Source organism: Apodemus sylvaticus, chromosome 5 (assembly GCF_947179515.1).
Source record: "Apodemus sylvaticus chromosome 5, mApoSyl1.1, whole genome shotgun sequence".
Lineage (NCBI taxonomy): Eukaryota > Metazoa > Chordata > Mammalia > Rodentia > Muridae > Apodemus > Apodemus sylvaticus.
Genome location: NC_067476.1, coordinates 112,486,776 through 112,503,144, shown reverse-complemented (window position 1 = coordinate 112,503,144; position 16,369 = coordinate 112,486,776). Strand labels below are relative to the sequence as shown.

Here is a 16,369-nt window from a genome sequence, read left to right as displayed (position 1 = left end):
CACAGCACAGTGGAGGGTCCACACAGGGAATATGTGCTCCAAGCCAGAGCCACTCAAAGGCACATCAGAGCCACTGTTCTGAGGGGCACTCATGCTATTAATTCTGTGTTGCTGCCAGAAAAAAACAAGAGTTGAACCCCGTTGGTTGTGAGGGAGGGCAGTGCCTGTTATCAACTCAGACAGGTGCCCAAGTCAGCTGGCATTCTTGGGCTAATGCACACTCATATGCATGCCAGTGTGGTGTGTGTGTGTGTGTGTGTGTGTGTGTGTGTGTGTGTGAGAGAGAGAGAGAGAGAGAGTCTGCCAACATAGAGCTGAGTGTTCCTCTTCCATAACCAAGAACTCTGCTTTGGGCACTCTAGCACACCCCTTGGTCCCTATGTTTCATTTCTTGTGTGAGCATTCCTCCTCCTCTGACTCCATGTCCATCTTTATCTGCTGATCTTTGACAGCCTCTGTGTCTGGGGTTCTTTCTCTTTTCCTCTTACTTTGTGCTTCCTTGTATCTCAGACATTGCCTCTCTCTGTTTCCATTCTGTTTCCCAACTTTCTTTTTGCCTTTCTATTGGACTCTCTGCCTCTCTCCATCTCTCTCTGTATCCTCCCATCTCTGCCTTTCCCCCACCTTTGTCTCTGTTTTCCTGTGACACTCTCCTGGAGATGCTGAAAGTGGCCGAATTTGAAGTGACAAACAGCACTACACTGAGAATCCACCCCCGGGCTGCATGAAAGCATCCTCCTCCACACCACATCACCAGGAGCCGCTATTGTGTCTCACTCAGGCCCAGGGAGTTGAGAGGAAGGACCCGGGGGTCTGAGCTCTGACTGCTCTGTCACTCCCCTATTGGCTCCTGGCAGCCTGTGCTCTGTGAGCGAGAGAGCGAGCGCTGAGAGGGCTGAGCGACAGGGGGAGACTCTCATCTATAAAAGGAGTAAGGCTCCAGAAGGATTTGGTAGCCGCTTCCTCTTGTGGTACTTCTCTGAGCTAGAATAAGGGTGCCTTCTGAATCTTGGATTCAGCCACTCTACCAGCTAGAAGCCTGCCAGGGACAAAGCAGTAAGCAGGTAAGATCGGCAGGGAGCCCAGGCATTCTGGCTTTAAGCATGGTGCTCCTGGCTCTATGCAGGGGGACCGGTGGGAGCTTGGGCTGGGGGAAGTTAGGTTTGGTTCTCTTTACTCAGCACAGGAAATCATAGTTGAGTTGACAAAAGCCTGCTCGGGGAGTCCAAAGAGCTGCCTGTCCTCTGGATCCCGTGCCCTGAACAGTCCTGGCTTCCACAGGTGCTAGCAGCGCTTTGGCTCTGCCACAGAGCAGTCCCCACGCTAGTTTTCAGAGTCTGAGGAGAAGGGGGCAGCCTGGGTGGAAGACCAAGAGGTTTCACTAATTAGCCCGATCTTAAAGGTCAACGTTCTCACTGGACTTAGATTACACGGATTGGGAACATTAATGAGGTTCAGGACTCGGCATTTGCCAAGTACCGATCGACACCATCAATGCATACATAGTGCTGTCCTTTTTTATTCTTTTTGAATCATGTTTAATTGCTGACGAGATGCCGATTTGAGTGGCTTCCTTTGATTTTACTCAGAATGAAGTCTGGGGTTGTTTGGTTGAAAGGGAACTAGGAAGGAAAGCAAGAACTCGGCTGGATACCCAGTCTGAGGAAGACTTCCCTTGCCAATTTTACTTTGGAAGGACTTGTTGCTTTCCTGTAAATCACAGCTACTTTACTGCTGGAGGCAGCTAAATTAGGCTGGAGGAAGCTCGTTTGAGGAAAGCCATGGGCTCTCTGACAGCAATGCCCATGTTTAAAGGACGTATTGTGGAACCCCAAAGTTTGATATCAGCAAAAAGCTGGTGAGTTTCGGAGACGGCGACTGTAGACCCTCCACGACTGAACAGCAAATTCTGTGCCTTGTTACTTTTCCCTGGGTATGTTTTTTTTCTTCTTTTTCTGAGAATCTCTTAAGATTTACAAGTGTCCCTTAATAAAGCCTCTGAGCGCTTTAGGTTATTGGATCTGGTTTCAAGTACCCTCCCACAGAGAGCAAACCTTCATTATCATCCTTCTGCCAAGGGATGGTGAAATATACACGGATATCTTTCTGATCTGACAGGCATTGCTGTCAAGATCTGTTGCAAAACCTTTCAGAATGTCAGTCCTTTTCTGTTCCTTGTCATGGGGGCCTTACGCCTACGCTCTGCTCGCCCTCCTCCCCTGCTCCCTTCACTGGTGCTCCCACCCCACTCCACTCTTGTCTTTTGTTCTGTTTTTGCAGGTCATTCATTCCCAGGCTTTGAGATCTGCGTGGAGGAGCTCTTGAAGCAGCCCCAGCAAGGTGAGTTGTATGTGTGCGTGTGTGTGTTTATTGATACAATCCTGAGCCCACTGCTGTGTCCTCATTGTGCTAAGTGTGATGGGTGGCAGGTGACTCCCCTTGTCTCCAGGAGTAGCTGGCAGCTGGGCGTGTGGTGTCACAGGGGGTTCACGGATGCTGTGTGGTGGGATCCACTGTTTTGATGCAGTAGGCTACTCAGGCAGCTGGGTCAGGGCTGTTTGAGGAAGCACATGGAAGGGTACGATAACTCTCGGGACTTTTGGAGCACTACCTTAAGAATTTTCCATGTATTGCCTAAGTGTGTGCGACCACACGTGAGCCTGTGTTGAGTTCAAACCCAAGAGTCATGCATTATCTGCTGCGTGTAACTTTGCAACGATTGCTTTTCCTTTTAAGGTCTTAATCTCCTCACCAATATAATGAAGATCATGATAATGTCCTTTTCCCTATGTCACTACAGGGCTCCCATGGGAGGCCGTGTGCACCTGGCATTTGGTAGGCACTCAGTAAATGCTATTATGGTCACCTCTCTGATGACTCAAAATGGCAGGCTTCAAAATGAACCCCTCCCCTCTCCTGTAAGACATCATCAGTCTTCCCATTCCATCGTGCTGTGCGCTCTTGCTGGGAAACCTGACAAAAGCCAAATATTTCTGGGGCCAGTGTTTCTCTGCCCACTCCTACAGATGACGCTATTGCTTTATCTGCCGCTCCCCACCCCCACCCACCCCTGAACAGTGAAGTCCTCCCTGACATTCCATCGTCTCCCATCATCCTGGCACAACTTTTCCATTTATCAGACCTCTCCCTCATTCTCCGAGGGGTCGGCAGTTGCTGGTTTGGTTTCAGTGTGCATCTGAGAAGGTATGGTCAGCAGATGATCTTTCTCGCCAGTTTGCTCCTCTTGGCTGATAAGTGATTGGCAGATCTTACTGGGTCTGACAGTGTGCTAAAACAAAGTGACCGACACACAACTGACCACAGTAGGGGGAGATGGTAACATCAGCTGTGCTGTGCTCCCCAAGACCTTTGCAGCTCAGTCCGGATCCCACCCCATACTTCCACAGGAGCTCAGCGGCCATATCTCTGAGGTATATCATGCCTCACCCTATCCCCAGATGCCCACTGGCCAGAATGCTTAGCCACTAGCTGCAGACACACTCACCGGGAATAATGTGTCCACAGTGGTTTCACCTGCCTTTGCCCCCAGTCTTATTCTATTTAACTTGATAACGGTTTCCCAAGCAATTATTGTGTATCTCAAGGGGCAGATTGGGGGAGGAGCAGGAGACAACGTTGACTTTTGCCCCACCTCCTTTGCCCCTTCCCTCTCTGCCCCACTCACCCACTTCCCAGCATCATCTCTGCCACTGTCCCACCCCCACCATGTCCCTTTCCTCTGACTGTTCTTCTCTCTCCCCACCCTCTCATTTTCCTTTTGTCTTTCTGTATCCTATAACTGTTCCAAATTACAAAAGGGAGGGGATTACTTACAAACCCGACAGCTGAGAAACATTCCTTTAAAACTGCAACTAGTGCTGTCACTGAGACCCTGACCATGGCAGCAGGGACAACAGGACTGTGTTTCTGTCTCTGCATAGCAAATGTGGTGGCCTTAGGGTAAGACCATCTCCTATGTCCACGCTTTGATACTGGCTGAAAATTAGGTTGGCTCATTTTCTGTTCAGGACTCAAGCCACTCTGCAAACTGATCACCCATGGTCTATCTGTGATCACTTCTCAACAAGAAGCACTTCCAAGTTTCAGAGCCTTCCTTCACCAGCCCCCTGGGAACCCACCAAAACGAACTTGCTGTTTTCCAGTAAGGTGAAAAGTCCTGAAACCGTTTCATTTTCAGGGGTGTGTGAAAGTCTTGGGGATAGCCCACAGGACATGCCATGAGCCCTTACACCTCTGGACAGTTTGTGTAGTCAGCAGATCAACTCTGTGCCTTGTTCCTATCTCTCTGAGCCACTGTATTCTTATCTAAGTGGGGCTAATAGTGCCCAATTCACTGGTGGAGGTAATTCATATCAAAGATGTAAAGCATTTGGCTGTCAGGTGGGAGATACTGTGAATTCCAGCCCCGCCACTAGGGGGTGCTGTTTCTCTCAGCTCAGTTTTCCCCTAAAGCTTAAATTAAGCCTTTTCTGAGAGCCTTTCAAGGAGTCATCTGGAGACATCCTGCCTGACACAGAATGGTGGTACAGTCTTTGATAGATTCAAGGGTGGTTGTCACTAGAGGGTCACAGAAACAGTGATGTGTGTCAAGGGAGGGGGTGAGAGCTAAGTCCTCCTGACTCATTGTGTGACCTTAAGCAAGTGACTTCATTCTTACCTTTTCCCATTTCCTCTTCCTCCAAATAGGAATAATCATATGCATACAGTGCTCCCAGGGATAATTGTGGTGTTAAATCATGCTATTATTATTCAGCCCTGGCGTTTCAAATAAAAATGCTTGCTGCCTCTGGAGGCCTGGCTAACGCATTACAGTAGAGATCTCTCTCAGCTGGGGAGAGGGCAAAATCAAATCAAAACAAAACCAACTCTTTCAAGGAACTCTGGATCAAGAGGGAAGACAGTTCCTATTGTGTGCTGGTCCTTTAACAGACACTGTCCAGAGGTTCATGGAGAGCGGGTGCAAGGCTCTGTCTGAAAAGCTCATGGTTTGACCTCTCAGGGAATATTATTAAAGTTCCAGGTGATGGTACTTTTCCTTAATGAGTTCTGCCACTAGTATAGGCTCTGAACTTGCTGGAGTGAAGGATGCTGGAGCGAAGGTGTGTTTACAAGAAGGAGGAAATAAGGAATTCTACCCTGTCTCTACTGCAGTGAGCCACCTGGTCTCCTGTCAGGAGATTGTTATTAGATATTATTAGATAATATTGTCACATGTCTGGAGACCCAGAAAAATTATCTGAAAATTATCAGACTTGTGTAAGTCAAATGAAGTGGGCTCAGCATACTTCCTTGGTGAGAAATCAGACAGTAAATGGTTTTGGCTTTGTGAGCCCCTGGGCTCTTGCTTGAGTGGTTAAGGATTCTCTGTGGCATGTAAACACCTGTGGACAGCTGTCGGTGGGGCCAGGGCTCTTCAGATAAATGGAACCCATGGAATATATCTGTGAATGGAAAGAGAATATGTGTGCCCATGTGATTATGGAGTAGGGCATGTCCAGATCACCCTTTTCTGTTTGTTAGGATGGTCAAGCGTCTTCCCTCCACCTGCTCTTTCCCCGCTGCACTGTTAGGCGTGTCCTGAGTCTGGCCAAGGACACGTTTTTATGAAGTGCTGGGTGAAGAGGGTCATCTGGGTCTCCTCTCCCTGGCTGAGCCTCGCCTCACGCTTGCCTCCCTGCTTCACAGTCCATTGAAAGCTAAAGCAGCTTTCCCCTCAGTTTGCCCCAGGTGGCAACACTGTGAAGCAGGTCTAACTCCCCAGTTCTGTCCCTCACAGACAGCTCCCCAATGGAAAGGTGGAAATCCCAGCCGCAGCCTGACTCAGGGGCCACCAACTGTGCTCAGTAATTTGTAAATCTTTTAAAGGTGTCAAAAAAAAAAAAAAAAAAACCAAAACAAGAAAAACCACAGTTCTCATCTTAAAGAGTGTAAGAGAAAGTTTCTTCCGGAGCCATTTTAAGTGCCCAGGGTCTGGGAACACAGAGGGAAATTCCACGTTCTGACGTGGAAGCGGTTTCATGAAGTTTTATCATTTTATGGAACAAAGAAAGTCACAAATCAAGGCAAGTTTGAAATACATTGGCGGCTCCATCAGAGAGGCAGGTACAGGAAGATAGGGGGCACTTTTCTATAGGCCTAAGATGCTATCTGATGACATTCTTAGCTTTTGGGTTGGAAGCCAGTATGTTTACTAAGACAATAGATTCGGAGGTTTTTTTTTGTTGTTGTTGTTTTTTTTTTTTTTTTAAATCTATTAGTCACAGGATATTAGCTCTGACACAGAGGTGGGCAAAGGATGGTTGTTCTGGAAGCAGAAGATAAGAAAATGATCTTCCATACTGTTTACAGCCAGTCTCTCCACAGTGCAGAACTTCTAGTCGGTTAACCAGTCTGTAAATACAGCTTCTTTTCAGGAGTGTGTGTTCACAAGAAGGAGGAAATAAGATGGGGGTGGTCTCAAGGCCATTGTGAAAAGACAGGTCCAACCTCAGGGACTGAGCTGATGAGCTGGGTCCTCTGTTCACAAGACCTGTGTTCATCAAGAGAACACAGAGGACCACCTTCCCTTCTCCAAAAAGCATTTAGGAACAGTATTATGTAACTCTAGGAATTCTGAGCGAATCTGCATAAGCTTGGTACAGTGTAGCTCCTGAGAAGCTGACTGAGGCTGTTACAGGGTTGCTATGCTCAAGAGTGGCACGTGCTCCCCTTCCACACAGTAGGCCCCACACAGGACAGAGAATGTGTTCCATCACGTGCGGGTTCTGTGTCCTTCTCCCTTCCTCCGTAGCCCACATAAGACCAGACTGATGCCTTTATACTCCTTATTTAGTATTATTTATACTTTCTTATTTAAAGTGCCTAGTGTGCGCCAGGCATAGGTTTAGTGTGCCTAAGGCAACCCTCACACTCTCTGTTACTAGCCCCTCTGTATACTGGAGAAAACTGATACTCAGCAAAGCCAGGTTTCTTCAAGTGGTGGTTAAGTGGCCAGCTGGAATCTGCCCTCTCCTCACTAAGCAAGCTCAGCGGCCTGTAGCCAGGTCAGGCAGGATTGGACCTCACTTTTCTCAAAATCATTGAACCCCCTTCCCGGCCCCAAGTTGTTTTTCTAAATTTTTTGAATTGCCATCCAAGGGTGGCAGATACAAATGTCTGTGAGGTGCTCAGCAGGAACAGTGGGGGCCCAGTCTGTGTGTGTATGTGTGTGTGTGTGTCCCACATGACTAGGACCAATGTATGATGCAGGCCCAATGTCTTAAAGGCTTTAGACTTTTTTCCCAAACAAGTTGGAAATTGAGTTTTGTTTTGCTTTTTAAATTTAAAAAACTCCCAGTTTTAAAATGTCTATTCACTCACCAAACTTGTATGGGTCCCCTGGTCTCATCTGAATCCTGGATGACACCCTGGGACATTCATCTGCTCAGCTACTCATGCATCCACCCATCCACCCATCCACCCACCCACCCACCCATCCACCCATCCACCCATCCACCCACCCACCCACCCACCCACCCATCCACCCATCCACACACCCACCCACCCACCAATCCACCCATCCACCCATCCTTCCATCCACCCATCCACCCATCCACCCACCCACCCATCCACCCATCTTTCCATCCACCCATCCACCCATCCACCCATCCTTCCATCCACACATCCACCCATCCTTCCATCTGTCCATTGTTGCACGACTTAATCCACCCATAGATCAATCATACAAATCGGTCTTCTCATGACATTTCGAACAAATGAAAACTGTAGCTAGGCCGGTGAGGTTGACATGGACGGGCCTCTGCCCCCTTCTTGGCATGTAGTACTCCGGTTTCTCCTTTACATATTTTTTTCAACTGTGGCCTGCTTCTCGTGGCTAAATATTCCCCATACTTTCATATGCAGGAACTTTGTATTTACAAAATCGCCTCTCGTGTTAGACTCAGATAGTCAGGCATAATTCTGTGCTGGGTGGGGCTAGCATGGGGGGGGGCTGCAGGAGACCCAAGGAGCGGTCATGTCCAGACAGACTTCTTGGTTGTGACACCTGAGGCTGAATTCTAAAGAATGAGTGAGAGTTAGTCAGGTCAAAAGGTGATAGGAATGGGTGACAGCTGTTCGAGGCAGAGGGGACACGGCATGCAAGGTTTGGGGATACCATGTGTCCTTCGCTATGGAATTAAAGTGGCTTGGATGAGCCCAGGTCAGGCAGAACTCACATCCAGATGCCAGTGTGTTGTGTACTTGCTAGGATGCTGTGAACGTATCTCTTTGCACCTCCATGTTCTCTCTACTATGGGAATAATATTGGTTTCAGCCTTATGGGGCTGTATACAGGATGGAGCACAGACATGTGTAACGTGCACTTCACAAACGCAGGCTTTCCATGTTGGGAAAGATGCTGAGTATGGTCAAAGAGTCAGACCTTTGGAAGGCATTTCAGAGCCTGAAAGGCTGGCACAGAGCTGGGGAGCACAGTCAGAGGGGAGTGTCAGGACAGTCCTCTGGCTACTGTGGAGATTGTGTTTAGGGGAATAAGCTTGGATCTGCTCCAGAACCAGGCAGAGGCTGAAGGCTGCAGGGTGGGGCAAAGAGATGGAGTAGCCCGGGAAGCCATCAGTGGACTAGAAGGCGAGGTCTGCAGTAGACTGTCTACAAGCCCGTCTCCTTGACCCAGGGGAGTCTGTAAAGCAGGCACAGTGCTGGCGCTTGTGCCTTAAGTTGTTGGGTATGTGGTTAGTTCAAGGGGCGGCTCAGAGTGGCAGGCGCCTAGCTACTTCATCACCTAAATCATCACACAGAGGCTAAAGGGGAGAGGAAAAGATGCTGGCACCAGTTCTGTACAGAGAGGTTGAAATTGGTTCTATTTTAGAGCTCGCTGGTACGGGAAGTCTCCCAACAGGTCACTCAAATCTTATAACAGGCCAGACCTGCCCTGATCAGCATCAGAGAGGGGGAAAAAAGCCATTTATTTTGTCTGCATGTAAATGGTGCATTCACTTGCCCAAACCTTTCTCATCTGATAGAACACAGGAGAAACCCGATGGACAGAGACACCCAGGCTACATGAGTCCAGTTCTGTGTGTTTTCCACTCTGAGCTTGCCCGTGCCAGCAGCAGTTGAGCCCAGTCTTGGGAGAAGCCCATGGGCCTGTCTCTGGCCTACAGTTGTAAATACCCTTGGATGAGTTACTAAGTTTCTAAGCACCGGTTTTCTAATCTCTAAAGTGGGCAGATCATGCACGCTCACCTCTGAGCTGGTGGGGAGACTGAGTCAGTGCTCTGCAGATTGTTGAGGGGACTCATAGAAGACTTAGCTGCTGATGACTCACACCTGTGCTACAAGCTGCCATTACTAGGTGGAGAGTGGACAGAGTGGGCCCTGCACCTCGGCTTCATTCACTGCTCAGGGCAGGATGTGGGCAGCTCTCTGCAGTGCCAGCGCCCCCACAGGGGCTCAGGACAGAAGCATCTCAACAGTGGCAACTGATGTGATGGTTAGGAAGTCGACCGTGTACTTTAAGAGAGGATCCTTCTCCTGGGTTTTGGCTCATGGGTGGGATCTTTGGAGCCCCTGAGCATCAGAAGAAACTGAGCAGTTCTCAGGAACCTGGAGGGAAGGTGGACACTGTTATCTTGGAGACAGTAGATCAGGATGTCTAGGTGGGAAGAGAGTAAAATCCCCAGATGGCTGGCTCGGAGTCCCCGGGGCCTCACAGCTCCTCAGGCAAGAACACACGGTGAGTTGACTTCTAATGAGTTGTCTGATGGGACTGGAGTTGTTAAGAGTGAGCCCTGCTTTTTCAAAGGACCACATTTGGTTCCCAGTACTCATGTCAGTCACCTCACAAATGCCTATCACTCCAGCTCTGGGGATGCATTGCACTTTCTGCTGGCCTCCACGGGCACCTGAAATTATAGCATATATCCTACCCACACATACATAGACATATAATTAAAAATAAAATAAAAATCTTTTTAAAAATTGACTGTGAAAGGGATGATAACTTTTTGCTTTAATTGCAATATAGTCATATCACTTTCTGATTTCCCCCTTCAGTCTTTTCATGTCCCCTCCCTCCTGCCCCTCCCATATTCACCCTCTCGAAAGGGTCACCTTTTAATAAACCATTAGCTCATCTGCCAAGCATTTGCAAAGGGCCTACTATGTGCTGGCTGGAGTTTTAAATGCTAGGATAAGAAGTTAAGACAGCTAAACTCTGTGCTTTTGAGAGCTAATGTTCTAGGTGGGGAAATGATAAAGGCAGATACCTCAGCTGGTGGGAGCCTGTCTGGATATTTAATTTATTTAATGCAAGAAAGGAAGTCTTGTGAAAACCTGAGGTTTGGGTACTCCAGACTGAGAAAGAGAATGCACAAGGGTCCAGAGGCAGCAACAAGCTTAGCCTGTTGGAGGCCCATAAACAAGTACTTGGGAGAGAGCAAGAGATAGTCTGTGTTCAGAGTGCTTATGTGCATGCATGCATGAGTGTGTGTGTGTGCGCGCACGCGCACATGCATGCACTCACACATGCACATGTGCACACATGCACATGTGCACACATGCATGGAGGGGCAAAGTGCTCACACAGCTAGTTAGAGGGTGCACCATTGTGATGGAAGAGGTGCAAGTTGCTGAGAAGTGAAACCTAATCAAGGAAAGACAAGAAACAAGAGGACAAGGAAAGGTAGAAGAAACAAACGCAAAGAAGGCCAAGAGGTGAGGCAGAGCCTGATTGTCATGAAAGTAAATCTTAGGTCTGATGTTGGGGTTAGGAAGGGGGCCAGACTGGGGGGATGTGTGACAGAGAGGCAGAGAGGGAGGCCTAGCTCTACCTAATGGGCGCCATCTCAGATTAATGTGCTAGGGAGGATAGTTCATGAGGTAATCAGGGAAGCCAAGGAGGGAGGCCGGCATGGAGAGGGTTCAGTTGTCAGAGTGAGGAGCAGTGCTGAAGTCAAAGAGCAGAGTTCCAAAGACCTTGGGAAGAACAGAAAGAGCAGGGGTGTATGTCAGCAGAACAGCGCTTGCTTCTATGTCCAGCGTCCAGCCTGGGGACTCAGCACATGGGGCCAGACCTGAAGGTTGGTAGTAGTCGCACTGTGACTTGAAGATGGACAGATCAGATCAATCCCTGACTTACTGGCTTCCTTGCTGTGTGGAACCATTTTCCCGTGCCTCAGTTTCTCCATCTGCCAAGTGGAGACTACAGCATAGCCTGCCTTGCAGAGAGCTGTTACATGGGCTGTCTACAGAGAGACGATCCCAGGAAGCAGCAATTACTCAGCTCTCACTCTTCCCGCGTCCTCGTTCTTGACTCCTATGCTCCCTCCCCAGCTTCTGTGTCCTTGACTACAGGATGGGAAGGATAATGCTGCTCCTACGCCACACATGAGTAAGAGATGGCCTTGTCCGCTCCGGACACACACACTTCACCATCTTGTCCTTCTCTCTCTCTAGCAGACGAGCGAGGCAGAATGGCGTGGTCCAGGCTGATGCTGGCAGCTTGCCTCCTTGCGATGCCCTCTAATGTTGCAGCAGACTGCCTGTCCCTGTGCTCCCTGTGTGCCGTGAGGACTCAGGATGGGCCCCATCCCATCAACCCCCTGGTAGGTCTCAGCAAGGTTTCTCCGTGTTATTCTGTTTGTCGGTGGAGCCTAAAGAAGGGAGGTTGCAATTCTGGGCAGCTGTGCCTCTGCCGCAGTGCATGGCACGGACAGCCGGGTACCGAGGTCTGATGTCTGGTTCCCACTGCATTCTGGACTTCATTCCCATGGCTCCCCAAGGCCTGCACAGACACCATGTTTCCAGGCAGCCAAGTGCCTGGCAACGGGGTATAGACCATGGGGTTCTTGCTCTGCTGCCTGAAGCTCTGGGTACATATTCCAAAGCTTCCTTTCCTGGCTGATAGACACCTCCAAATTCAATCTTCTGGCAGAAGCTGTCACCCTGACATTATCAGGATCTGCTTCGTGGGGCTCTCCTGGGCCCGAGACTTTTGTCCTGGCTTGTTGTCATCATTTTCAGTCATGCTTTCTCCCATGCCTCACCCGACAGAGTGTTTGTTGGCTGACTGTGGTGGGCGTCACTCAGGCTTGGGTTCGGGCCCTGTCTTGCTCCCTTACTCTGGAACTCTCTCCTGAGTCTCATTTTCCTCAACCATAAAAGGAAGGTTGATTCCTTGAGATCGTGATGATTAGTGTTTAATATCTGTCTGGTCTGTATTCACTGAGCTGCACACAGTGTCCATCACACAGTGTGTCCATCACACAGTGTGTCCATCACACAGTGTGTCCATGCTCACTCGTAGGAAAGCGATGTGGCTAAGTGTGGGGACTCCAGCCCCAGATCTTCAGAATTCAAGTTGTGGTTCTGCTCATCACTGTCAACGTCATTATAGTCATTATAGTCATGGAGGTGACTGAACGCTCCCTACTGCACTGTGAGGGAGATCCTATACCCCAACACGCGACCCCTCCCATACACACTCTTTCTGCTCTAAAGTGTTAGCAGCCTCCCCACACCTGATATATCTGGAGATACCCTTTGAAAGATGGAAAGAACATGTGTGGGGCAACTGGAAGATCTTGCTTCGACTGCTGGCCTTGCCACCTGTGTCTCTGTGCCTTTGGGATAACTGCCTAGCCTCTGTAAGTCTAATTTCTCATCTCTTACATCACGAAACTCTTGTCTCCTTTCAGATTTGCTCCCTGGAGTGCCAGGACCTGGTGCCGCCCTCAGAGGAGTGGGAGACATGCCAGGGCTTTTTGTCTTTTCTCACTCTGTCTGCCTCTGGGCTCCGCAGCCAGGATGACTTGGAGAATGAGGTTGCTTTAGAAGAAGGCTACACCGCACTGACCAAGCTCTTGGAGCCCCTCCTGAAGGAACTGGAGAAAAGCCGACTCCTTACCAGTGTCCCAGAGGAAAAGTTCAGGGGTCTCTCCGGCAGGTTTGGCAACAGAGAAGAACCTGAGCTGACCGGTCCTGACCAGATGAATGACGAAGCCGCACAGGCTGGCACGCTCCGTTTCAGTGAGGAGGACTTGAGGAAACAGGCCAAACGCTATGGTGGCTTTTTGCGCAAATATCCCAAGAGGCGCTCCGAGATGGCCAGGGATGAGGACGGGGGTCAGGATGGGGGTTGGGTAGGGCATGAGGACCTGTATAAACGCTATGGGGGCTTCCTGCGGCGCATTCGCCCCAAGCTCAAGTGGGACAACCAGAAGCGCTATGGCGGTTTCCTGCGGCGTCAGTTCAAGGTGGTGACTCGCTCCCAGGAGAACCCCAATACCTATTCTGAAGATTTAGATGTTTGATGCATGACACTCGTCCTCCGCGGAGTTGGGTCTGCCCCCTCCCTATGCTAGAGCCCACTGCTCCATCCTCTTGTACGTGTTCCCCTGCTCGCTCCATTCAGCACCCCCATGAAAACATCTCAGCCCAGCCCGCCCGTCCCCCCTCTGCAGTGCAATGCTTGTTTGCAGGCAGCGACAGGACAGGGAAGAGTCGAGATCCCCTGCCCACAGGCCCAGTGTCTGGCTCAAACCCCTAGACCGCTAAACTACCATTACTAGTGGCAGCTTTTGACATCAGCCCAACTTCTCCGTCCCTGTGACCCCCTCACCACCCCAGAATCCAGAGAAACTTGGTCTTTGTACCTATAGGTCTGTGGTTGCCAAACTTCACTGATTACTTGCTCCTTTCAGCAGAAAGATAAGCACTCCTTGATAGGATTGCATGTGAACCGTGAGACAGACAGTGAAGAAACATCAAACCAGATAGATGCAAACGAAGATCCTAAGGGTGTTCGCAGCGGCAGACGTTCTCCTTATGCGCCCTACTCTGGAGGGCACAGGCTAAATGAAAAGCCTTTCCACAGACAGGGATTATAACCCTAGAGAGGCCAGGCCTCTAGCATGCTAATTGTCTGTGCATCCAGAGACTTCATGATTTCAAACATGTCCTGGAACAGCCCAGCTCCTAGAGCCCTGGTTAGGGCGGTGCCTTTCCCAAGAGTGAAAGAAATCCTGATGAAAAGCCATCTTTCTGAAGGCTGAAATGATAAGCGGGGAGCAAAGCAAACTAATTCGTTCTATACAACAAATTCAGAATTTGGGCCAGTTCCCGCAGCCCTCATTAAAAACGATCAGTATCGCGCTTCTAGCCCAGGAGGAACTGAATCGGAGTGGAGCTGGATGCGGCTGAGCGCAGCTGTGTTCTTCAGTAGTCGGCTTGGCTGCGGGAGCCTGAGCCATTTGGCCCGGCATATGCACTGGCACTGGGAAAGGGGATCCAAAAGCAGTAGCCAAGGGAGAGACTGTCCCACCTCACGGCTACAGAGAGCCTCAGTCTCTGTCTCCAAAGAAAAGCAGCAGCAGAAGAAAACAACGGAGTGTTTAGGAGCAAGTAGGCTCACTGGATTCCAAAAACCCGTAATCACAGGCAAGATCCTCTTTGGTTTCATCTCCCCATCTCCAGGCAGATATTTACAGGATAGGTTAAGGACATGGGGCTGGACGGGAGAGGAAACAGACTGGGTTTTCATCTTTGATGGGAAGCAGACTGGATTTGCATATTTGCAAACGATATCTTGAGTGTTCCTCTCCACACATGGGCCACAGCCTGTAGGGTTCTTCATGTGTTCTGAAATGTGTAGACTGTTTGACAGTGACTTGTGTGCTGCTTAAAAAAAAAAAAATCACATTTATCCAGCTTACTTGGAATATTTGAGTTCTTAATAGGTCTGTGTAGTTTCCTGCTTCTCTGGTATAATAAATAAAGTTAAGCATTACCCAGACGGCTTGCTGTGTTTGCATGAATATATTTGAGTAGTCTCCAGAGAAAGTGTATGGCATTATATATATGCATATATGATATGTATATACTTACGTAAGCACACACATATGTAGCTATATCGCAGGATTGAACCTGGTGCCTTCTGCATGATAGGCAAACACTCTACCATCGCGCCACAGCTCCAGCCCCTGCAGTCATATTAGAAAACACAGTGTGGAGTAACAGAAAGCAAGAAAGTGAGTATTCCACAGATTCATATCCGTAAACTGAGTCTGTGTGACTTCGGGCAAGCCATTGACCTCTCTGGACCTTACTTCTCATTTCTATAAAATAGGGTAGTATTTGTAGTGTGCCTGAGAGGATCAGATGAAATCAAACATGTAAAGTTCCCAGCACTTAGGTTCAGTAAGTGAGAGTTTCCTCCCCCGTGCGGTCTTAAGGAACAATGGTAAAGTTGGGCATTTGGCAACAAGACAGGGAGGACAGAGAGAGGTCCTGCAGTCTTAGCGGCCACTTCCTGTCTAGGGAAACCAGGACAAGTCACAGATGTTCCTAACAAGAGTGAATGTGCTAGTGGCAAACAACTACTGTCCTCTGCTAAATGGGCATCTGTCATTGAATGGGGCACGTAAGGTGTCCTTGTGTAGGATGTGTCAAAGTGTATGACTTCAGTGGAACCCTTGCCTAGAGTGACTTTCCAGAAAGCACAGGGCCAAGGGTGTGACACTCATTCTCAATTCATTTAATGAGGTACTAATTGAAAGCCTACTCTGTCTGGAAAACCTGTTGCTAGGTGCTGGAAGTACAGGGAAACAGCGTGGACATGCTCCCTGTTCTCACAGCATCATAGAAATCCCGCTTTGGAAACTCTGAAAGCTCATCTTTATCCATAACTTTGCTAGCAGGCAATGTACCAAAATGCTTTGTCTAAGTCTGTAGTTTCTTACAATGTTTATAGTTTGAGCAACAGTGTTGAACTCTCCAACCACCTCAGGGCACTCTCTCGGTCCGTCACCACCAGTGGGAAGTGTCTACTGTAATTCAAGCACATCTGCAGACACGGGCATTGCTGGGAATCATTAGGACATCATTGCTTTAGGAAACAGGGTTTTGATGTCTAACCAGACAGCTGTGTCAACTATTTCTTAAGGTAGATTTACAGGCATTTGCTTTTCCCAAGGCAAGAGAGGCAAGAGATTCAGAGCACAAATTTCAGAACTCAGTACAACTTGACTCATTCTGTCTTTGTTTAGCCCTATAGCTTCTCAGGCTGTTAGCAGTACCTGGCAGCAGCGAGACTCTGTTAAGTGCTTATTAATTACTGAATGTTTAGGATATATGTGTACACACACACACATATATACATATATATACATACATACATACACACACACACACACACACATATTCATCCTACAACAAGTTAGAGGATCAACAAGTAAAGATACACATGAATCTAAAGTTAAAAATGGTGGCACTTCTTATAAAGACAAGAGTTGGGCTACAGAATTGAAGGACAGTAAGATTTTCTTGGTCATCAAAGGAAAGGGAAGTC

The 16,369-nt window shown here is 48.8% G+C and overlaps 1 protein-coding gene across 2 annotated transcripts; it reads left to right on the top strand.

The window, feature by feature from the left end:
* The first annotated feature begins 949 nt into the window (after positions 1-949).
* On the top strand, positions 950-14,807 carry Pdyn (prodynorphin). 2 transcript variants are annotated; one of them, XM_052181482.1, is made up of 4 exons: positions 950-1,064; positions 2,281-2,340; positions 11,482-11,627; positions 12,720-14,807. In XM_052181482.1, the coding sequence occupies exons 3-4, from the start codon at positions 11,496-11,498 to the stop codon at positions 13,332-13,334; spliced, it is 747 nt and encodes a 248-aa protein (XP_052037442.1). In that variant the 5' UTR covers positions 950-1,064; positions 2,281-2,340; positions 11,482-11,495; the 3' UTR covers positions 13,335-14,807. The 2 variants fall into 2 exon arrangements, with proteins under 2 accessions (XP_052037442.1, XP_052037441.1); XM_052181481.1 differs by having other exon boundaries at positions 11,479-11,627.
* The last annotated feature ends 1,562 nt before the right edge of the window (positions 14,808-16,369 follow it).

What these genes read in the sequence shown, in the direction of transcription:
- Pdyn (XM_052181482.1), top strand. Translation starts at nt 11,496, where the DNA reads ATGGCGTGGTCCAGGCTGATGCTGGCAGCTTGCCTCCTTGCGATGCCC. An exon ending in CCCATCCCATCAACCCCCTG is followed by an intron (nt 11,628 to 12,719) that starts GTAGGTCTCAGC and finishes GTCTCCTTTCAG; the next exon opens with ATTTGCTCCCTGGAGTGCCA.